The sequence below is a fragment of the Otolemur garnettii genome, unplaced genomic scaffold (genome assembly GCF_000181295.1).
Source record: "Otolemur garnettii isolate 467f Iridium unplaced genomic scaffold, OtoGar3 scaffold00001, whole genome shotgun sequence".
NCBI lineage: Eukaryota > Metazoa > Chordata > Mammalia > Primates > Galagidae > Otolemur > Otolemur garnettii.
The window spans coordinates 41,819,052-41,842,655 of record NW_003852396.1 but is presented as its reverse complement, the minus strand read 5'-3'; the positions used below and the strand labels follow the sequence as shown (position 1 = coordinate 41,842,655).

At 43.2% G+C, this 23,604-nt stretch overlaps 1 protein-coding gene across 7 annotated transcripts in view; it reads right to left on the bottom strand.

Annotated features, from left to right (window-relative positions):
• TEAD1 (TEA domain transcription factor 1) overlaps positions 1–23,604 on the bottom strand; it is a 258,137-nt gene that overhangs the window by 166,158 nt on the left and 68,375 nt on the right. For 4 of the 7 annotated variants that reach the window (XM_023516447.1, XM_023516498.1, XM_023516516.1 and 1 more), the window contains exon 1: positions 3,231–3,482. In XM_023516447.1, the coding sequence (XP_023372215.1) occupies positions 3,231–3,387 (157 nt within the window). In that variant the 5' untranslated portion in view covers positions 3,388–3,482. Of the gene's footprint in view, positions 1–3,230; positions 3,487–23,604 lie in introns of those variants that run through there. The other 3 variants (XM_023516547.1, XM_023516572.1, XM_012804118.2) reach the window with 1 other exon arrangement.

Below are 23,604 nucleotides of genomic sequence, written 5' to 3'. Positions count from 1 at the left end.
TTCTTTTTTTCTCTAGATAGTCTCACTCTGTCACCCCAGGCCAGAATACCATGAGGGCATAGCTCCCAGCATCCTTAAACTCTTAGGCTTAAGTGATCCTCTTGTTTCAGTCTCCCAAGTAGCTGGGACTATAGGCACCTGTACCACCACATCCAACTCTCTTTTTTTTTTTTTTTAAGAGACAGGATCTCACTCTGGCTCAGGTTGGTCTTGAACTCCTTAGCTCAGGCAATCCACCCACTTTGGCTTCCCAGAGTGCTAGGATTACAGACATGAGCCACTGAACCCAGACAGAATAATTCTTTAAAGAAAAAAAAAAAAAAAAAAAACCTTGGTATTTCGCTAAAAAGCTAAATCATTTTTATTTTACTGAATGGAATCCAAAATACTTTTAATGTTTTCTTTTTGAAAATCTTTTTTAAAAAAATTCTCTAAAACCTTAAGAAACCCTGAATCATGGTCTGGTTTGTGTCCTGTTTCATGTATGGGAAGATGGAGAACAGGCCAGAAGCCAAAAACGGTAGCTCTGGCCCTACACTGCTCATGTGACTCAATCCCCGAGTGTCTGGGGCCTCGCTGCGGAGGCCCCCAATTCAACTTCCTCTCACCCTGCAAGTGACAGGCAGGTCAGATGCAGCTCCCAGGCACCTGAGGCAGTTCATCTGTAGGGGTCCAGATCTCCATAGCCCTTTGGCCACCATGTTTCCCTTCTAAGGCACCCAAAAGAAACAAAACCCCTCCATGTTGATGAAAGAGAGGGAGTTGAATGGGGATGTTTTCTCCCAAAGGCAGCTTTTGGAGGTGGGGATGGCTGCAAGGCCAGAGCAGGAAATGTCTATCTCCTGCACCCCAAGCCTGCAGGCTGTATACTAGGCTTGCTCAAAACCCCACACCTTGTAAGACTGCTCTTTCCAAATGAGTTATAATTCCTAATGCTGCTTGCCCAAAAGGACTGCCTCATTTTAAATTAGGTTAGCCACACAACACAGTCAATAAATATATTGCTGATTTAAGGAAAGAAGAACCCATACATCAAGAACTCAGGAAGGACTCAGATTTGGGTTACCCTCAGTACTCAAGACTTGCTTGCTCACTCAATACCATGTGTTCAATAACTGATCCTCCTGCTCAGTTACAAGTCAAAAAATCACAGCATCATGAAACAGAAAAGTCCAAAGGACCCACCGACATCACTGACTTTACTACCTTTTTTTCTACAGGTGAGAAAACTAAGACCAAGGACAAAACTGTTCAAGTTCACTGTTGATTGAACTACTCAAATCCAAAAGCTTTTCACTGTTGTAATCCTAGTCTGCTGCTTCTGAGACCCAATTATCAACCAGAGCTCTCAATTATTTTCTCATAAAATTATTTTTACGATTGAGTTACGGACAAATTGGTTAAATCGGCCAGAACTGCTATCTTAATGTTGAATCTCAACAAAACAAAATCAAGGTTGACAAACATTAACTTTTGCTGCAAATTATGTTCTGAGCCCTAAAGGGATGGGTACCTTTCCCACTCTTCCTTGTGAAAAATGAAGCGTCGTAGTTATTCCCAACCAGATTCCCAATACTATGCCATTATTTCAGATTTGAACACTTTCTGAGTAAACAGATGGGATTTGTACAAGGTAGTATCCCAAAGCCACCTTTCACTACACATAATGAAATCCCACAAAGCAGGCTCAGAGGTGCTTTTCTCTGCCTTTAAGTGACAGGAGGAGCTGCTTTTTTAGGTAAAGACAAGACCCTGAAAGCAACCAGCCAGGCTGATGAAGAAGGGCCCGGGAAAGACGTAAATACAGAAAATCTAGGGCCCTGAAACTTTCTCCCCCTAGCAGCTGAGATTTTCTCATTCTGAGTCCATTCCACCAAACATGAAGACGCTTCCTTGGCTACAAAGGATATTATGAGAGCATAAACCAAATGCTGAAGGTTTGGGTTCTCCCTCTCCCCTGTGTGTTACAGGCTGAGAGACTCCGGTGCTGCAGAAAGCAACATTTTCCTTGTTTCCATTACATCATCCAAGTTGCAGAAGGGGAGGGCGGGGCGGGGGGCACAGCTGGTGGCAGCTGCACCACCATCTGCTTTCCCCTTAGCAGTGTGTGCTAGTTTAAGCCGTGGCCTCTGACGGCTCCTGATAGAGGCGGCTCAGTATTAAAGGTACAACACCCTATTATGGGAAAGATTTCAGGTTATTTAGAAATAAATCACTCCCGTGATAAGTTAACAACCTCAGGTAGGTTGCTAAGCAGATTCTCTTTGAGTTTAGGTGATTTGTTTGCATCTCTTCAGACTCGGCTATAGTACGAACTCTGTCAACTCAACGTGCCCAATTAGACAAGCCAAATGTACAAGCAAACCACCTGCCATCTGCTTTCCAAAAGGTAAGCAGCCAAAAAGTTCAGGTCTGCAGCTGGAAGCACTTACAAGAGAAGGGGGAATGTCTGAACCCAGCAAGCCGGCCCCAGACTAGTGGGTGAGCACCAACAGCAGCCGGTGGCACCCCAACTCATCAGGTTACCCGGTCTCACCCTCCTCAGCACTCCTAGTCGCTTCCTTCAGGACACACTTCCTGAAGAAGGGGAGACTCATGAGAGTGACTGGAGGAAGGCCCTTAATGCCCTGTTTGATCATCCCACTGCAAATTGGCAACAAAGCAGCCAACTGATGGTTCCAGGGGCTGATCAGGTCCATGCACGTGTCCCATCTGGACCACACAGGGTCTTTGTGGTTTTCTAAGTGCTGGATTTTTAAAAAGAGTAGATATCATAGAAACATCTAGATCGGTGGCTCCTCCTGGGAGCTGGGGGATGCAGGTAGGGGGAGATCAAGAGATTTGACAGCACCAGGCCCTCATTGCTGCTTGGTACCAGTTGCCTAGAGTTAAGTGGCAGTGCTTCCTTTAAACCAGGCCTGTAGTCCGAAGAACACACCCCTGCCTTCTGGGGCAATGCCACTATCTATGTTCCTACCTGGACCCTGAGAGCTGCTGACGTGATGCCAACAAGCATACAAATAAAGGAAAGCCCAGGGAGTTATTCCCAGTGGTCCTTTACTGATTCTCCTCTTTAGTTGAGGGTTAGTCCCCCGGGTGACCAACCAAAATTCTACAAAGATCATCCAACCCCACACAATGAATGGATCTCACTGGCAGGCCAGCTATAATCTCTCCTCTACCATGACAGCAGTTTGTAGTATTTCAAAGGACTGTTCCAGGCCACTTACCATACATTTTGCCTTCGTCTGATAAGATGATTTTCCTCCTCCCACATGGTGGATAGATAGCCAGGGCCTCCTGAAAGCTCTGCTCGATGTCAGGGCTCCAGACCCCTTCCGCGTCGTTGTCAATTGGCTTATCAGCAGAGTCACTCATCCTTTCCATGTTTTCGGCAGGGCTCTCGCTGCCGCTCCAGCTGCTGGGCTCAATTTTGGCGGTGGGATTTTCCAAGCCGAAGCCTGGAGCCTTTTCAAGAAAATAAACCTGAAAGAAAAATCACAAAAGAGTACCATAAAGACATGGTAGCCACAAACATCTCATTTAGTTCTATTCCAAGTTCTTCAGATGCCAGCTTCACCCAGAGAATAATTCCTAGCAGAGAACACAGAATTTGGAGATCCAAGTGTCTTTTGTTCTCCACGCATGGTGTTAAACACTCATACGGAAATGCAACGGCAGGCAGAAGCTGGATAATCTTCACCAAGAAGAAGAAATTTTCAACCAAGAATAGTATTTACTCTGAGTGGCAAGTTTGCAGGGATTCATTCATAAACCATTAACTAACTGCCTACTACCAACCAGGGGCACTTGGCTCAATGATAATCAAATCTCCATAGCAGAACAAGATGTTCATAAGAAAATTAAGTAAAATAAAAGATGTCTGCTGCAGCAACTGGTGGTATAACTCTGAAATGTCAAACTATCTCAAAATGAGATCACCAAGACAGTGGGAAGAAAGTGGAAAGGACGAGGATGACTGGACGGTTATTTTGCCATCACAAAAACTCAGTTCTATTGAGACAGCAACGGCAGCTGATCTGCACCTATAGCAATTAGCTCTGGGACTTTTATCTTGTATAGGCAGATTGCTTTGCCACTCTTGGCTTCTAGATTGTAACCTTGAATCAGGGACCAGGTCAACCCCCTCCTGTCTCTCCTGTAACACCTGCCACGGGTGCCTAGCACACTTGTGGAAATGTTCTATATCAATATGGGGCACGTCACCTAGTAGCTTACTCTGAGTTCCTGATCACATGAAAACTGTGGGGGAATCTTTCCTTTCTTTTTCTGTAGCACTGAAGATTACAGAACCGAAAGAAACCTTTCTTAAAGATTTATTCCCCTTAAATTATGCATGTAACCTATAGTCATAAAGGATAAGCTTTCCAAACAAATGTCAAACTGGCACAACACCAAGGTGAAAATGATCTAATCCAGTACTCCCTGCTGTCCGGCACACTAACATATCAATATTCCTTTGTTGCAAAGGCATCAGATCATTAATTCAAAGGCCTCCCCAAACAGGAGAAGAATTACTCCTGAGGACTGATCGAAAGGGGCGGTCCAGGGCACGCGAAGGGGAAGCTTCCTATGACTACTGTTCTGCTCCTTCCTGCCTCCTCAAGTCCACACAATATTGTGCAAAAGAGGCACCCAGGAGGGAAACAGGTGCCGGGGACTGCCCATGTTCCAGAGCTGTCACCTGACAGCCACCAACCTGCCTTCTTTCCTTCTCTTTCCCAACTGTATCCCTTTCTCCCATCCTCCCCCATCCGTGTCTATCAATAGATCCCAGGTGCAAAAAACTCTGAGGCACAGGAATATTACACAATTAACAGTAGAACTAGTGGGTGCTTTTGGCTTCTTCTCTTAACAGCTTTGTAGACTTGGCAGCACCTGGACTTCAAAACAAAACAAGCCTCAGGTTGTCGGCCTTTAAATGCTGCCATTGAGCCACCATTCAAAGAACTTGTCAGCAAATTATTTACTACCTCACCAGCATATGTACGTTTTACACAGGACTTTTGAAATTGCCAAATGTTATAGCATTTTTTTTTTTTTTTGAGACAGAGTCTCACTCTGTTACACCCTGGCATCATCGTAGCTCACAGCAATCTCAAACTCCTAGGTTCCAATGATCCTCTTGCCTCAGCCTCCCGAGTAGCTGGGACTACCGGCATCCACCACACGTTATAGTATAAATGACTCCGAAAGAAAATGTTTTGTGAGTGACCCCCAAATAAACTTTGTGATCCCTGCACTGTGGGCTTTTTGAATTCTTAAACTGTTAACAATTTTTGTAGGGACACAAACAAAAAAACATACACACACACACACACAGACTCCTCGCCTGGGTGGGGATCGTGCAGCCTCAAGGCCACATGCAGCACTCCTGATCCCTAAGTATATATAGCCCCTCAACCAAATCCAAACTTCACAGAACAAATCCTTTTAATAAAGGAATTTGGATTCAGTCAAAAGGCCACAGGTTCCCCATCCCAGGCAGCACCCAGGATCCCAACCGTCTTTTATGTTGAGTCAGAATATTCTTTGGAATTTCCACACAATACATCCTCCTATGTGACAGCTCTTCAGAGGTTATTCAGTGTCTAAGGATGCTGAGTTTGTGAGTACGGATTCAAAAGGATCTTACCAGCTTTCAGTCATAGGATAAGGCAAAAATAATAGAAATTAATATAAACTCGTGCTTTGAGTTCTGAAACCAACTGCACACAAGACAGGATTCCGAAATGCCCCTGACAGGTAAGAACTTAGAGGTTCTAGGAAAAGTAAGTCCACCTCTGACTGCCATTTACTAAGGGCTGCTGACTAACAAGAATGCATGCGTGAGGCATGGGTGGAGGGATGATGGTTTCTAAGAAACACAAGAACATACTTTGTTAGCTGAACTGCTCCACAAGGGGAGGACTACCTTAGAAGACAGGCAGAGGAGTCTTACGGATAACCCCTTCAAGTTACTTCTAAAACTACAAATTTCAAGTCCTTGGTTGTTGGGGGAATGCAATATTAGCTAACATTAATTGATCTACCCACTCCGTAAATACAAATACTGTTCTGAATGCCCATATGTTTTTATTTATTTACTCCAAAAGGAAAAACTCTGTGTCCAGGGTCTTGTGATTTGGTCAACTGGAGCTCAGCAGGATGGAATTACTTACTCTGGACATGGGCCAGGATACAGCCCCAGAAACTACCAGATACATAACCCATACAGTTATATAGGCCTTTGGTATTGTTAGTAAGATGAGGCACCGTATGGGCACAGAGTTTCTGATATCACAAGATTGGGGCTGAGCAAAGCTCCCCATTCTGGACACCAAAATAACCATTCTAGTGTTCTATCCCTTAGGCTCCTTCCAGCCTAGCTCAAAACCCACCTCATCCTGAAAACTGTCCTTGCACCTAGTGGCTCTCATAGTATTAGCCACACACTGGGGTATTGTGAAAATGTGTAGAACTGCTTACCTACCACTCAATATACCTCAATTCTGAACCTGTAGTAATATACACCTGCTTATTGTCAACATTAAGATCTGAACAAGTGAATTGCCAGGGCAGGGGTACACACCTACAGTCCCAGCCACTTGGTAGGCTGAGGTGGAAGGACCACTTGAGCTCAGGAGTTCAAGGCTGCTATGAGCTATGACAGAGCAAGCCACCACAATCAAGCACGGTGACAGAGTTAAGACCCTCTCTCTAAAAAATAAAACAAAAAATAAACAAGTGAATTATGTACAGAATATCTGTAGTTGCAAAGCTGATATCTTCACTCCCCATGCATCCTTTGAGCTTTCAATCTATTAAGAACATAGTACTAGGGGCATGGGCTGGGAGGGCAGGTGGTAGGAAGACTCCAACCCGTCTCAGTTCCCAACCTATCATCCAGAAGCTCAAATTCAATCTCTCAGAAGATGAGGTTTTCGTTTGTGAAAGAGAAATGATAAATTCGATCCCAGTACAGAAAAATCATACAGGGGTAGAGTCAATCTACCCAACAGAGCTGCCATAAAGATTTAAAACCATAGTGAGTGTAGGTGCCTGTCATCTGGAAACCATGCACATTCATGCCTGTTCAAGCCTGTCCTCTCTAGATGACCGAATGTCCCTTGTGATGGGATGGCAAAGAACGGTTCACTTTGGTAAATCAAACTACCAAGAATCCACTTCTTTTAGGTCTTCAGATGCCCAGAAAGAAAATTTAAATTGGTAGCAAATGGCTTTATTTCTAATACTCATCTAAATCTGAACTGACTTACAAGTTCAATAGCTTTCATATTCTTCTGAGCAGTGTGGTTCCAAGATGTAACCCTTTCCACAGACTACTTATAAGAAAAGGGAGAAGGGAAGTCTTATTTATTAGAAATACATTTTTTTAAATGTATACATATGTAGCCTCCATGTGCCTCAGTTTCTATCATAAACACTTGTCTGAAAGCTTTTTACCTGAAATTCTTCCCAGTCACACTATAAAGAAACTCCAAAAACCAACTGTCACCAGTGATCCAAATATCTTGGTAACTGCCCCAACAGCCGCACTCCCTAAATGGATGATTCACCATTACCCACTGATATGTCAAAGAGTAACTGGAGTACAGCAGAGGTATCATGTGTGCATTCAAACAATACACGGTTTATTATAAAAGGCAGGAAGATAGTCTAATGAAGGTGCTTGTGATACCAGTTCTATTCAATGAAGGATAAGACAGAACACAGGAATCTGCTGCTCCCTTCATCTTAAGGGCCTCTCACAACGTAAGCTTCTCACTCATTTTCAGGTGATTTAAAGGCACTTAAATAAAACAGCTAATTTTAACCAACCCTCATGACTAATGAAATGCCGCACTGACTATGAGGGTCACCAAAAAATCCACAACATTTGCTTTAGCCAGTGTCTTAAATCTCTACAAAGAGACAATAAAGGAAAAAAGCTGGAATGGAGTCAGGGCTCTGTGCCCACCTGAGTAGCCCAGGACCACATGGCACTTGTAGCTCCTGTGTGCCTAAGTGTTCATCACTAACCTAAAGGAGGCCAACTTAGCCACCTGCACCAGCTTGTGTTCCCACAAACTCCACCTGTGACAGGACTCAGTAAGTGGTTTCCTACCACCTGCCCTCCAGCCTCCATCCCTGAAGGCAGAGACCACTGATACAGTATTCCCAGTGCTAGCACAGTGCTGGGCACGCAACCATTCAATGAAAGAATGACCCAACAACCAGACGACAATGACATTCTTCGAACTTTCCCCCAACTTTCCATAAGAAAAGGAAGCATTTCTTGTTTCCAGTGAGTAATAAGAGCCCCAAAGGAAATCACCAAATGAGAACACAGCAGATAGACTCAGACCAGGCACAGGGTGAATAGGAACCTGTCTGATCCAACTGCTTATTTATCAATCATGATTACTGACAATTAATAGTCCTTCTGTGTTAGCGGGACAAATAGGATTTGGATTCCTTAAGAGGTAAGCTTCTCTCATCATGAGCAAATCCTATTCTGAGGGGATGATAAATTCTGAGATACTATATTTTACTTTCTCTATTTCCCTTTTCTTTTGGCCACTAGGGAAAAGAAGAACCAGATGACGGCTACAAGGAAAGCAATACAGGAGGCAAGGTGGCAAGGGCATAAAGACCAAAAGCCAAAGAGGTGGCCAAAGAGAAATTACAGAGTATGTAAGTGGAAGGGGCAACACACAGGGAATGGCTTTGCTAAGAAAAAGGATTTCTAATAGCTCGGGAGGAGGCAGAGACGGTAGACTGGGAGCCATTTTAGGGTTTAAAGAATCACACAGTTGGAACGACATAGATAGCAGACAACTCAACCAAGCATTTGATGACTTGAAGGCCACTGGGACCTTAGTCAAAGTCCACATTTTTCTCACAGGAGAAAAACTGCCCTCCAATAAAAAGATTGGGGGTGGGGCACATGCTTTATTTCTAAAGTGAACCTTTACCTAAAACCCAAATTCAACTTTCTTTCCTAAACCAGGTTTCAAGTATAATGCCAAAAGCGTTTGCCTACATAATCTCATTTAATCTATTTAATCACCACAACTACCCCACTGGGTATTATCCCCACTTTATAAGGTTCAGAGACCTAAATAAGTAGTCCAGAGACATATGCTTCACAGAATTCGAATCTGGGAGTCAGTTTCCAGATAGAATGCACATCCCACAGGAATACCAGACCCACTGCACCCTTATAGACAGTGGGATAGAAGCATTGCTGAGTGCTCAGCCCCGTCCATGACTGACGTCATCAAGCACAGTCTAATTAAATCCTAATGAATAGTGATGACGCTGACTCACCTCCCTAGGTAGTTGAGAGGAATGTCAGGCACTAATAACAGTTAATTGCTCTTACATATGTAAAGTGGGCCACATTATTATTTTCCTGCAATTTTAGACACCAGCTGACCTTGCTAACAAGTGGCCTGAGAAATACAGGTGAGGACTGGCAGCCTGGGTTTTGTAGGTGGCCACTGGAGAAATGGGACTGCAGAACATATGTCGCTGCCAGAGACGCAGAACTCTCAGCGAATGCTGCACTGAGGACTGAGGCAACATCTGCTCCACGTGGAGCCAGTGGTAGCCAGTGTGCTTTGGCGCCAATTGCCAATAGGTTCCCTCTAATTTCAGCAGGGAGGAAGGGATAATTACTCCTTCTCATTTTCAAAAATCACTTCCGTATCAACAGAATCCCATCAACAAGCCAATACCTTTTCAGCAAGCTCCAATGCTGTGCATCCCGTTAGAGGACTTAGCATTACCCTCCTGAGAGTCCCTGATTAATTCTCCGCTCCATCAGCCCTAAGTACTTGCCCAGGTGACAGCTCAAGAAAAGCTTTGATTGATTTCATGCTACGCGGCTCTGATGGGACCACTCTGTATTACCAGCCTTAGGGGAATCACCTTCCCAGTTCCCTTAATGAATCTGTTAGCCACTGAGAACAAAAATCCTGCCCTTTCCTTTCTCCCATCACCACCACTAGTCAAGCTCATCATTCTCCATCTTCATCAGTGGACGCCTTCAAAAGCACAAGGCCTCACAGACCCAGTGTCAGGCAGCCCATCCATCCTGGCCACTCCAAAGCAAAGACAAAATAATATCAAAGACAGTGTGTGTGCAAAGTGAGCATGAGCTGGATGATATGGCTTACAATCGGACTTAGGAACTCTGGAGGTGGACAATTTAACCTCCTGACACACATTTCAAACCCATAAACAAAATCTTCTTTCCTGCTCCAAGTATAAAAATGCCACAGCGTTAGCAGGAAGTAGCTACCAGGATTTCAAAAGGAAAACTCACCAGCCTTTTCCCAAGAGTAACAGTAAAAAACAAACAAACAAACAAAAAAGCTCCCAATTCCAGTAGGTCTATAGAGTGGACATACATTTCAGGTCAACTAACCAACCATAATGCTTACTAAAAATAAAGAAAGCAAGGAAAATAGTACTCCATAGCTTCTAATTTATGGATAACACAACTTTCTTAGCCGGTGAGATTTACCATGATCATACCATAGCATATTAAATGATAAGAAGTATAAATTAGAAATCAAAAGCAGACAGTTCCTATTTTAGAAAACCTCACTCATGCAATAAATACACATACTGGTGTACATGTGTAAACATATATCATTTCAAGGGTCTGCTTCAACTGTATCGCTAAGAGAATGCTTACAAATGGGCCCTTTGCTGTCAGAGTCTTCAGAGTGCTGGCTCCCCAGGAGGCCAGTCTATGGGTGCACATCTGGGGAGTTATCTCTGCTTACAAAAGGCCAGTGCAGACTCACCCGATGTTCCAGTCTGTTGCCAGCTAACTTCACAATACGTTGGCTCTGGATTCACTTCAGTCCCCTGGGCTGTTTCAGAATTCTAAATTGTGCTGCTGCAGGAATGACCCTCCCTACTCCATATACAAAAATGCTCCTGCGCCACCTTTTTCTCTAACTTCTATGACTTAAGATGTTTCTCTCATTCTGGTCATGCCTCCATCTATCCTGGGCTATTTGGACAGGCATGGGGTGAGGGGAAGAAGCAACAGGTAAATCCACAGTTCAAGTCACATTAGGTCATAAGCCAATCGACAAGGAAAATGTGAATCAAGATGGCATTTTCAAGTGCCTAACTGTGAAGGCCAAGCTCTGCTCTGACAGTTCTACCACACATACTAACATTCAAATGCTCTCAAAGAGCCAATGGACCCATACGGATCTCATCAACATGTACACCCAAGGATCCAAAATCTAGGCTACAACATGCCCAGAAAGAAAAAACTCCTCTTTACTGTCAACCTAAGGTAACCAAAAAAATAACTCATCATATTTTTTTTTTCTTATTCTCTCAACCATCAGAAATCAGGCTGTCACTTTCTTGTGTGGGTATTGAGTCTGGTCTATCTGCCTTTACCCATTTCTAATGGATTTGAGCATAGAGGTCTTGAAATTCCACCAAATCATACATGGGTATTTTTTGAGTTCCAAAACATGATTATAAAATTTCACTGGAGCAGAAACCTCTAAGAGATAGGAAAGTGTCATATAACATTAGAATGCCAAATAGAAGTGGGACGAGATAAAATAGATAAAACAAAAGTATCTGAATAAATTCAGTTCTTGTGCAGTCTTAAGGAAGAAAACCAAAGACAAATGACTTATACTGCCTGACAGTAAAACCTGTTGCAAAGCTCAGTCACCATTAATAGTTGACATTAGTACAAAAATATAAAATAGACCAAGGGGTCAGAATAGAATCGAGAAACAAATTTATACATTCACTTGATTTGTAACCACAGTGACACCGCACTGCTCTGAGTAAAGGATAGTTTTTTTCAATAAATGAACAGGATTGATTGCTATCTCTACGAAAAACATAAATTTGACCCCTACCTCACACCATACTCTATAATCCATCTGAAATGGATTTTAGATCTAAATATAAAAAGCAAAATAATAAATAATTTAGAAGAAAATACAAATTATCTACATGACCTTAAGGTAAACAAAGATTACTTTAAAAGGACATAAAAGGCACTAATAAGAGTAGCAAAAAAATAATAAGCTCAGCTATATTACAATTAAAAACTTCCTTTCACTGAAAGAACTATTAAAAAAATAAAAAGCAGGCCATGAAGTGAAGGTATTTGTAATACTTATTCAAAAGAGACTCATAGCCTTTATATCTAAAGTCCTCCTACGTAACAATAAGAAATCAGACAACTCAACAGAGAAAGGGGGTAAAGCCAATGTATTTTATAAAACATAATGAAATGACCCATAAACAAGTGAAAAGGTGCTCAACATGCCTAGTTACCAAAGAAACAGTAAGATACCACCATCCTACCACTAGAAGAGCTACAATTAAAAAATCCTAATAATACCAAGTGTTGTCAAGGATATGGAACAACTAGAACTCTCAGACAGCTCCAAAGTGCATAAATAGGTGCAGTCATTCTGGAAAACTCTCTGGCAGTACTTACTAAAACTGATCGTATACAAACCTTCAGATTCTGCAGTTCCAAATCCTAGGTACATTTCCCAAAGAAATGCATGCTTATGTTCACCAAAAGACAGGTACAGGAATATTCACACTTGCATTATTTGTCATAGCCAGAAACAGCTAAATTTTTAAGAATAAGATATATAAAGTATAGCATATTCATAAAACAGAATATTATGCAACCGCACTGCCCAGCACAGTAGGTGCTAATCATAAATTTAAATGTAAATTAATAAGATTAAACGTAGTAAAAATTCAGTTGCTCAGTTACACTAGCCACATTTCATGAGTTCGACAGCCACGCCTGGCTAATGGCTACTGTACCTACAGCACAGACAGAAAGTATTTCATCTCCACAGAAAGTTCTATAGGACGCTGCTATCATACAACAAGAATAAATTAATCACAACGGCAAGTAACAAGACAGGTAAGTTCCACAAAGGTAATGATGAGTGAAATAAGCCAGCTTCTAAGGAATATATACTGCATGCTTCCATTCATCCCAACTTCAAGCACAAACAAAAACGAATCTATGTTATCTGAGGTCAGGATATTGGTCACCCTGACTGGAAGACAGCATGGAGAGGCATCTGAGTTCTGGTCACAGATGTCTCTGGACACTGGCATGTTCCCAAGTGACTCAACATTGACACGTGCGTGCACTGTTCCATATGTACACTGTACTTCAATGACAATTACAACACATGAATTGAAATAACATTTGACCTGTTTCAGTACCTTTCCGATTCCATAGTTAATCTTAGAGGAGGTTTACTCCAGGAGTTCTACCTAAGTCAGTTTTGACTGAATGATGCTTTTACATACTGCCATCAACAGAGTGGGGGCTATGAAGAAACAACCTATTAGTCACTGGATTTACTCACCCCATCACACAGATAGCTCTTTACAAAGATCCCAAAGGAAAGTTCTATCACGAGCAGAACACCAAGTGGCTTTTATTTTTATCTGTCTCTTATTTTATATCAACCAATTGGCTTTCACTTTGCCACTGGCTGCCAAAGGGCACTGAGCCTCTCCGAGAGCGCGTGGAGGTTGTTTTTGGTCTGTAAGTGGTTTCATTCTAAGTCCACTGTAGGTCCCCATCTCGGTTCCATTCTTCCCCTTCCTTTTTTTCCCCACCTTTAATTCATGCTCTCTTACTGTCCTGCAACCTGCCTTAAAATCATTCTGAAACAAGATGGAGTATAAACATGAAAGGGAAATGATTTGTTTTCTAATTATCTGTTTCAATGTAATGTGGTAAATCATTCAATGAACACTCCCTGCCCCCGCATCTCTGCATTCATGTGCCAGGTACCAGAAATAGAGATAAAGAGACATGCTGTGCTCCCCGCCTTCAGCGAGCACCTACCCAGCAGGGAGACGACCGAGTGTGCACACCTCTAGACTTCAAGCCCCTCCACTGGGAAGCCTGGCCTGACCTCTCCCCCTCCTGTGCATCCCACAGGTAGCACCTTTGCTGGCCAGTACAGATGAATTCACCTCACTCGCCACATAGGGATCGTCTGTGCCTGTCAGCCTTGTAGGTTTGTAAAATCTTTACGGGTTAGGCCCAGAGCTTCAGTCACTTTTCTAACCCTGGCTTCCAAATGCCTGACACATGGTAAATGCTCCCCAAAATAACTGAGTGGCTGCCTAAAATAACGAGTCTAAGGGTGGACACATGAATGAACCAATGAGTAAACGTGTCACATGCTGCAGCGGAGGAATTAACAGAGCGTGGTTGGGAGGAGTTGATGCTATCTCTCAGGAGGGGGCATGTAGGCTGGTGTTGAAGGCTGAGCAGGGCTTAGTAGGCCAAGGATGAGAAGAATACGGGAAGGCCTACTCAGAGGAAAGTATTAGTGGAGAGGACGTGGTGAAGAAGAGGCCAAGGAAAAAAGCAGAAAGGCTGGAGCAGAGGCTGAAAAGATAAGCTGGGCTGATCACAGGGCCATGCAAAAGACTAGACTATTTCATAAAAAGAAAGAAAAAAAAAATACCAGAAACACCAAGAGTGTGTGAGCAGCTACTTGGGGGAAATAAAGGATGAAGTACAGATAATTTTATAAATTTGGGATCAGAATTTTTAAACCAAAAGTATTTTTAGCCTGGTCTGAGGCCAGAATGGTTCTCTAGATAAATTAAAGCATTACGATGTGGCACATGCCGTAAGCATTCCAAGCCTATAAAGGCCGTGTGAATACACCAAAAGACAGTGACAGTTTATACAGGTGTGCCTGTTTAAACAGCCCAGAGCCACAGGATTATCTCCATTCAGGACCCAGTCACTCAGCCCTTCCAATCAATAAACACTCATTAGACTTTGTCTTCAAACACTTACCATACTTCCCAGGCGTGGTCACAGTGTAGCACAGAGGACGGAGACACACATCTGCAGATGGCCAACGTGCAAACGCCAGCTAAGGCCAGCATGCGCTAACGTGCAAACTAACCAAAAATACATAACGCAGCTGGTTCGCAAATACCCACCGGTTCCTAGTGACCGCTGACACACAAAGTCCCCACCTTTCACATGAGAAATACAATCTGCCATACCATGATGACACAGTGATGGGGCAGCTGCACATCAGGGATGCAAAATCAGGGCCAATTAAAGCCTGGCCCTCGCCCCAGGCCTGTCCTCCAAATGTGAACCGAGTTCCGGGGTTTATAGCCAGTTCCAGGTCAGCAGGAGAAAGAATGTTGGCAGAAGCAGGGTGGGTGACTGCTGCTTCCCCTTCAGAGGATAAGCCACCCATTCGATTCAACAAATATTACCTCAGTACCTACTGTGGGCACAGCAGCAGCTCTAAGCAATCTGCAGGCACCAGTAAGGGAAGCACTGGGGCAAGATCTCCAGCCAAGGAGAGGCATGGACAGCAAAGCTGAGGCACACCCCCTCCAGCATCAGGCCTAACTTCTGCCTTCCCCTCCCCATGGTCCAGGGTGTTCTGAAGAGAGACATCTCCATCAGACTCTGCCCTTCTCACCGCAGACATGCCCTAGCAGTCTTGGATCACTCACTGTTTCTACAGCTCCCCAGCACAGGTAGGAGACCCTCTTAGGAAAAAAAAAGGGTAGTGGTGGTGGTATCTACTTCTTTTCAGGATCACTTTCACCTGATTCTGTTAATCCTTGTATAGGAAAAAGGAAGACACGCCCTCAACACCTTACATTTAATGAAATGGAATCCATTTCCGACTATACCTACAAATGACCACTGAAGTCCTTTCTCTGGAGGACATTCCTGGGTGCTGCTTCCCCTCCCCTGTTCTACACACAGGATGCAACCTGAGAGTCCGAGAGGCCTGCAGGCAAAACGAGGAAACCCAAACCCTCACATGTACATAGTCCTGGCATCCCGGGACCTGACAACCTTCAAACTCTGATGAAAGATCTCTGTATAAAAATACCCATGAAAATCCAAAAGAGAGTGTCCCAGGTCCTAGGAGAGAGAACTCAATCCCACAGCCTCCTTTCAGATATTCTGATTCTATGACAACCTGGCCCAGGCAGTACCCAAAGGAAGGACCACTCTCACAGGGCTCCCCTCCCATCCAGATTCTATCCCATCACCAAGAGTTCTGCAGGTGCCCAGCCTTGTTACATACACATCAGGATGACATAGGTGGCATCTTACACATATAGATTGGAAGCTTTGGTGCCAGAAGTAATGAATCAGAATCCCCAGATATATTTTTAGCAAGCCTCTCCTACTCATCCTGCAGCCAAAAACTTTGTCCTAAAATGAGAACAGGTCTTTTATCATCCACTCACTCAAAATTTTTCGGCAAAAGCCTAGCCCTTCGGGGACACGATGGCACCCATGGCTCTTCATACTTGTTCTCAGCCTGCTTGTCTAGCTGCCTGTCGGGGAACCCTACACACTCAGCCCAGGGTGCCTGGACACAGCAGGCTGCCAGCTCCACCCCAGCTGCATGCACCTGGGCTCTCTGCTCAGGAGCTTCTCCTCTCTCCAGCAGCTCTCCTTTGAAGCCCAAAGTCACCAACCCATCCTCTGGGAAATTTTAGAACACTTCCCGAAGAAGTCACTTCTGAGTCCCCAGTACACCTCCAACACCATACTTAGTACACTGCACTCTTCCTCCTCCTACGATACTGTCTCTTCGCTCAGCAGTAAGCTCCTAAGCATTTCTACATTTAACATCTCCCAGTACCTGTCAGGTTTCAAGAACTCACAGGATGTTTGCTCAGTATCGCCCTTGGGAGGAAATCCTAACAGTAACAAGAGATCACCTTGTGTATCTGGAGAATCCATGTGGCAGAGTAGTTAGAGACGCATAAAAAATACACTGGATTTTGAAATCCCAAAGAATTTTGAGTTATCCGCTTATTAGCTGTGCCCAGCTTCTTTTTATGAAAAACTGGAGGAAATACTACTACCTACTTACTGTACAGATTTAATGAGATGACCCATCTAAAGTATTAATAGGGCGTCTAGATCATCAATAGTCATTATATATATTATCTTATCTGAATGCTTACAGATAAGACTGCGTGTACAGTTAACTGTGCCTGACATACTGGAGGTTCTCAAATAATTGTTGAACACACATATATAACCGTAAGTAATAATTACTAATTTCTACCTGCCTTCTTCTCTGCTGTACTGCAAATTTTCAGAAGGCAGGGGCTATGTCCCATACAATTCTGCACCCCACTCCAGTCCCCACAGGTCAACAAACAACCATTCTATTTATATTAACATCAAACACTAATACAATTTTGATGACTCTTTTAAGAAATCCATCCTTTTGTCTGAGGAATAACAAGGGTAGCCTCAATCATCCCTTAGACTATACCCACAGAATAGGATAAGAAACTCACTGGCTTCAAAACCTTCTTCTGGTTTCCAAACACCCAGACTAGCTGAACTCCAGCCTCAACAATCAACAATCAACTTTACTTTCCTTGAATCTTAGGCTGCCCCCCCACCCCCGCTGAGCAACAATCTGTGACTCCTGAGCGTTCCTGCCATCCCGGACTCCACTGCAGCCTGCCCACTGCCCACAGCCCAGCTTCCACGGCAGCAGTTCATCCTGGGAATCAGGAGCCTTGAGCCACCTCTGCAGCTCTCAGTTAGATCACCCCCACCCCCAAGCCCAAAGTATCAGGTTACCATAAAAATAACAGTCGGCCTGCTGCCTGCCTGCTTATAACAGTGTAGGCCAAGTGAAGGAGGGAAAGGAAGTGTCCCAAAGGTGAGAAAGCGAAGCCCAGGAGAAGAAAAAAAAAAAAAGCAGACATTTGAATGAGCCAAAGAGAAGGTGAGTTTGAAGAAATACACATTAACTTCATAAGCACACTCTCAGCATCACCATTACAGCCCTGCAATCCTCTCATTTGCTTAGCATCCAATCATAGGAACTTAACATTTTTATCATATTTAACTACTCTAAATGTGCTTTTAAAAACATTATTCTAGGGAAAGATGAGGATGGAGTTTTCTTTAGTTTGCTTATTTCATACTATGTATAAAAGCTGGATTTGGGTCAATGAAGGTTGTAACAAGTATTCCCACTCAACAAATTCCTGGTATTACTCAGCTTTAATTTTCTCAAAACTAAATCCAAATATGTCAGCGCTAATTAGGTCTACTGTAGGAGGGACGGACCTTAACGGGGGAATAGGGGGCTAATAAAAAGCATTTATTCGTTATTCTTTTTTTCCCTCCCCCTAAAATGAAATCAAAATTCACTCCTATGCTACCCTGGTGCAGGAGTGCTGCCAGCTTGATGTGGTCTGGCCCAGCCTGGATATTTCAAATAAAGTTAACTTCAATCACTGTAGGGAGTTAGCAGGTTATTGATTCTCCATCCACCGTTCTTTCATCTTGGTTTTACTCCATGTACAATGCCTCTTTAATTTGCTCCTAGCAAATGTTTTATAAGTGGGTGGGTATAGACCTAGCTACAAGAAAAGATGCTCTTCTTCAAGCCAGACAGGTAAGCCCCAAAATCAGGCCATCCACCGGGTGGATTAGGCTTCCCCATGTAATTCCTTATGTGCAAAAGGAACCACGAATACGTGGGCAGGAGAAGACAGTGCCAACTAAACAGGCACATCAGATTCCCAACCTGAAGGTGTTGAAAGGCAGGCAGACCAAAAAAAAAATTCTAAACAGAAAAACGGATTCTCAAAGTTTTTATTTAAAAAGTTAATTTTGATGAGGGAAATGTTCCCCAGTGTCATACTATTTTGTAGTTATTGATTTATGTTTCATTTTAAAATACCACAGTTATTAATATGATACCTAAGACACAGGCAGAAGTGTTCTCAAAAAGACTCTACTGCAAATGTTCCAGGGGAAAAAAAAAAAACACTTTAAAATGACCATTTTAGTGGCAGCCAGAGCAGCAGCAGACATGCAGACAGGCAGAGATTCTGTGATTTTTTTTTAAGCTTTTCAGAAATCGCCCTTTCCCAATTGAATCAATCAAAAACTTCACAGAGGAACCTATCACCAGCAGAGTTTGAGTCCTATAAATTTCTTTAAATGCCATGTCAACAATGAAATTCACTGCAGTTTCACTGTGTTTAATAACAGCCAGAGTATAGTTCCCAAAAGAGAGGATCTCATTCACCTTGCTACTCCTATCGTGGTCAGAATTAACACAGTTCATGCAGGGAACACCACACCATGCAATTATCAACTGGCATTGACATTGCTAAAAGATCTTTAATAATCCTGGTTTTTACCATAAAAGCTCTCATTATCATCCCAGCTCTCTTTGCTTGTTCAGTGTGCCTTGTCACTTACACGAGGATGAGAAAAAAACGTGGACTCAACTCATCGTTCACCAGCCGTGTCTCCCACGGAGCTGTCCGTGTCTCTGCAGCGCAATGCCACGCCACTGGCCGACCAGGTTTAAAATTAGCCGAGCCCTGGAGAGCTGTGGGTAACCTTCTGACAAGGTTAGCCAGCAGAGCAGAGCACTGCTCAGGGAGGGACATTAATAAGAAGCCAAGTAGAGCCTTTCAACAAGCCCATTAGGGCCTCTCAGAACCCTCACAGTCTGGAAGCCTGGGGGAGTCGGGTGCCCTGTTGCGAGGAGGCTGACCTAGGCTCTTATTTTTATCTCACCAAGTCAGCAGCTTCCTTAGCAGGCAATAAACACAACCCCCAAATGTGTTTCTCCAAGTTTAAATTCAACATGTTCACCCACTAATTGTATGATAATTTTTTAAACTTCTAATTAGATTTTGAAAATAGATTTCTGGAATTCTTCTAACTACAAACTTAACAGCCCTAAATAACAAAAAAATGGTGGCACACACAGAAACATACACAGGAGAAAATAAACTCTACCTATATGCCACCATCAATCAATAATAAGTGCTAACCCTGCGTTTTGAGGTTCTTCTTACAGTAATAACCTGTTATTTTTATTCTCCATAGCTTTAGGTTTTTATTGCCTCCCTAACATTTCACATTCAGTCCAGAAAAATTCATTGTATCCATGATTTTTAAGAGCTGTATAATATTCGAAGTAGTGGCTCGGCGCCTATAGCTCAACTGGCTAAGGCGCCAGCCATGTACACCTAAGGTGGTGGGTTCGAATCCCCAGCCCGGACCCGCCAAACAACAATGACGGCTGCAACCAAAAAATAGCCGGGCGTTGTGGCGGGCGCCTGTGGTCCCAGCTACTTGGGAGGCGGAGGCAGGAGACTCACTTGAGCCCGGGAGTTGGAGGTTGCTGTGAGCTGTAATGCCACGGCACTCTACCCAGGGGGATGGCTTGAGGCTCTGTCTCAAAAAAAAAAAAAAAAAAAAAATATTCGAAGTAGTGGATATACTATTATTATTTCCCTCTGGTTGGGCATTTAGATTTTACCCAGCTCTTCATTGTTGTGGCAAGTATCCTTGAAATCATTTCTTATGGACAGATTCTTAGCCTAGAATCAGAGGACAGGAACAATTGGAAGCCCACCAGTACAGACTGGGGACCCCAAAAATGGGACTGTGTGCCTCTCACACTGTATGTACCATATTTTCTGAATAAATGAACATTTCTCCATGCTTTCCAAATAGACACTTTCAGGAGATAATTGGCCCCAGTAACAAGTCAAAGGAGAAGACTATGCAGGTCTCTCCCCCCATAACAACTCCGGCTCACGCGCCCAGCTGGTACAGTCACCCTGGTGTTTAAAATAGTGAAATACTTCCATGAAAGCCTGTGAAGCGCCAGTGCCCCACACCCCACTTGGAGGCCAGCAGTGGCTTCCATGTGACAATTCTCTTCTGGACTAGTTGTTAAGTATTTTAAATAACACCCCTGATTACAGACTTTAATTCAAGATCTGCATTATAAGGTGTGAACCTCCAAACCAACTCCCCAGAGACCACAGTTTAAAATATTAACTACCATCACCTCAACACTGTTTCTTAAATTCACTAAATTTCCTAATAGCTTATTTTTGAAACTAAAGTTGACAATGATTAGGAAGCACTTAACCAAGCTTAGTGGGAGGTTTTTTCTGCGAAGTTATTCTCTACAAAGCACAGAGAGTCAGGTTAGACAAAGGTGAACTCTGAAGATTCATGGACCTAGTACTAATACCAATTATACGGGTTCCCCACGGATAACATTATCTGCTTAAATCACAGGGGACCTTGGAACTCTCAGATCATCAGCTAGATTCTCAGTAAGCTAAAGCAGAAGTACTGAAATACTAAAATCTGGGCATAAAAAGAAGAGTCGGGTACAGCCTAATCACCCTCGTACTGGCTTATCTGTAAAACCAATAAAAGCAACATTTTTGGAGAGCTGTCAGCGGGCTGGGTAAACCTGCTATGCATTTAGAAACAGGAACTCTACCTATAGCTTTCTGCTAAACTAAAACTATTCTCTGAGGAAGGGAACAGATAACTAGTACACGGAACAGTTTGATTTCTAAATTTTTTTCTCCATCTTCTCTGGTGATGCCAGAGCAAGAACACCAGCCAAGAAAGGGAGGAGGGACAAACAAGGGGTCTGTATAATCAGACTTTGAAAATCGAGAAGGTGCTAGCCTGGGTGCATTACAGCACTGCCCAGCCCAGCAACTGGATCAGGGCCCAAGCTGGAATAAGCTCAAAGACAATACCCACCCACATCTCCATTACGGACGAATACACTCCAAACGCCAGGCCACTGTGGGAGCTGGAGGCTCAGCTGCAGCGTCTTTGCCAAATAAACATGATTCTTACAGACACAAAAAATGTTGGAGGTTCATGAAATCAAGTATGACGGCAAAAGTTTAAGGAAATAACCATGTAGTGGTAAATAAAATTAATATTCACCGGTAACATTTATCTAACACTGTATGGGAGGCATAGGCATCAGGACTTTTTTTCCTTTGTTTTAGTTCTGACTGACAAATAATTATATTTAGGGGGTACAATGTGGTGTTTCAAAACATGTTTATGTTGTGGAATAATCTAATCAGGCCAATTAACATATCCATCTTCTCAAATGTTTATCATTTACCTGTGAGGAGAACATTTAAATTCCTCTCTTCTAGCTATTTTGAAATATTCAATACATTCTTATTAACTATGGTCACCATACTGTGCAACAGACCCCCAGAACTTACTCCTCCAAGCTAAAGCTTTGTACTCTTTGACCCGAGGGTCCCCTTTCTCCATTAAGCCCTCTCCCCATCCCCCTGCCCTCTGGTAACCACCATTCTACTCTACTTTTTAGACATTTTTAGATTCCAGAACTTTACTTTCATTGTTTCGTGTAATCTTCATCACAATTTTATAAGGTAGAGATGTTAATATTACTATCTGTTATTCAGACAAAGAAAATGAAGTTCAGAAACATTATTAGCCCCAAATCATATACCACTTCATCAGTGGTCAAATTGAAATTCAAATCTAGGTTCATCTCATCTTCAACCCAAGATCTAACTATATTTGTGAGACAGTAAACTTCCCATCACTGGAAATAATCAAGGAATAGCTACCAGGTGTCTTAAAACAGAAATACTGTAGCTAGAAGGGGCTGGAGAAGGATGTCAGGGAAAATCCCTCCCAACCTCTGAGCTACATGGGTGAAAACCAGTTGCCCACGGTGTGCTGGCTCTGCACTAGGTGCTTGTGGGACAGGAGGAACAGGCCAGACCTCACGAGGGAAGTGAGACACCGTCAGAGCTGAGATAATGGACAGCCATGCTATTTGTCTGCTCATGATAAAAGACAGCTCAAAGGCAAGGCCGATGTCGAGTCCAGACTCTGGCCGCTGTGATGGCAGCAGCCCTGGCACACGGCAAAAAAAGCTGGTGCTTCTTTCTGCTTCTCCAAAACAACAAGGATGAGAATCTAACTACTGCAAAGCAGAGAAAGATGTTCTGCTCTTCTTTTTAATTTTCTGCACCTGGCTTTTTCTCCAACACAAAACTAACATTTATGGTACGTAAACAACTCAAATCTATATTGAAAAGTATCAAGAACACAACCCGTACAGGAGATAAATAAACAATTTACACAGGAAAGTAAGCATATAGGGAAATTGGCATCTTCACCAGGAGAGAGGAAAATGGCAAATTCAAGCAAACTCAAGGCATTGTTTTAAAATTCCTAATCAGCAAACCTATAATAATCAGTCTTTTGGGGGAGAAAGAGGCATGGACTTGCTCTGTTGCCCAGGCTGGAGTGCAATGGCATCATCATAACTTGCAGTCACCTCAAACTCCTAGGCTCAAGCAATTCTCCTGCTTCAGCCTCTCAAGTAGCTGGGACTACAAGTATATGCCACCAACTAGGCTCAGCTAATTTTTTTTCCGTATTTTTTGTAGAAATAAGGCCTCACTACACTGCTCAGGCTAGTCTCAAACTCTTGGCCTCAGGCAATCCTCCCACCTCAGCCTCCCAAAGTGCTAGGATCACAGGCATGGGCCTGGCCTAATAAATCACATTTCTAGTGAATATCCTAGTAGCGCCATGGATGCGAAGACCCAATTAGCAATACATACTGAGAGCCTGAGAAGGCTTAAATCCTTTGATCCAATAATCCTAAACCTAGAAATTTATCAAAGACAAAATTCCATGAAAGAAAAAAATTACGGCTC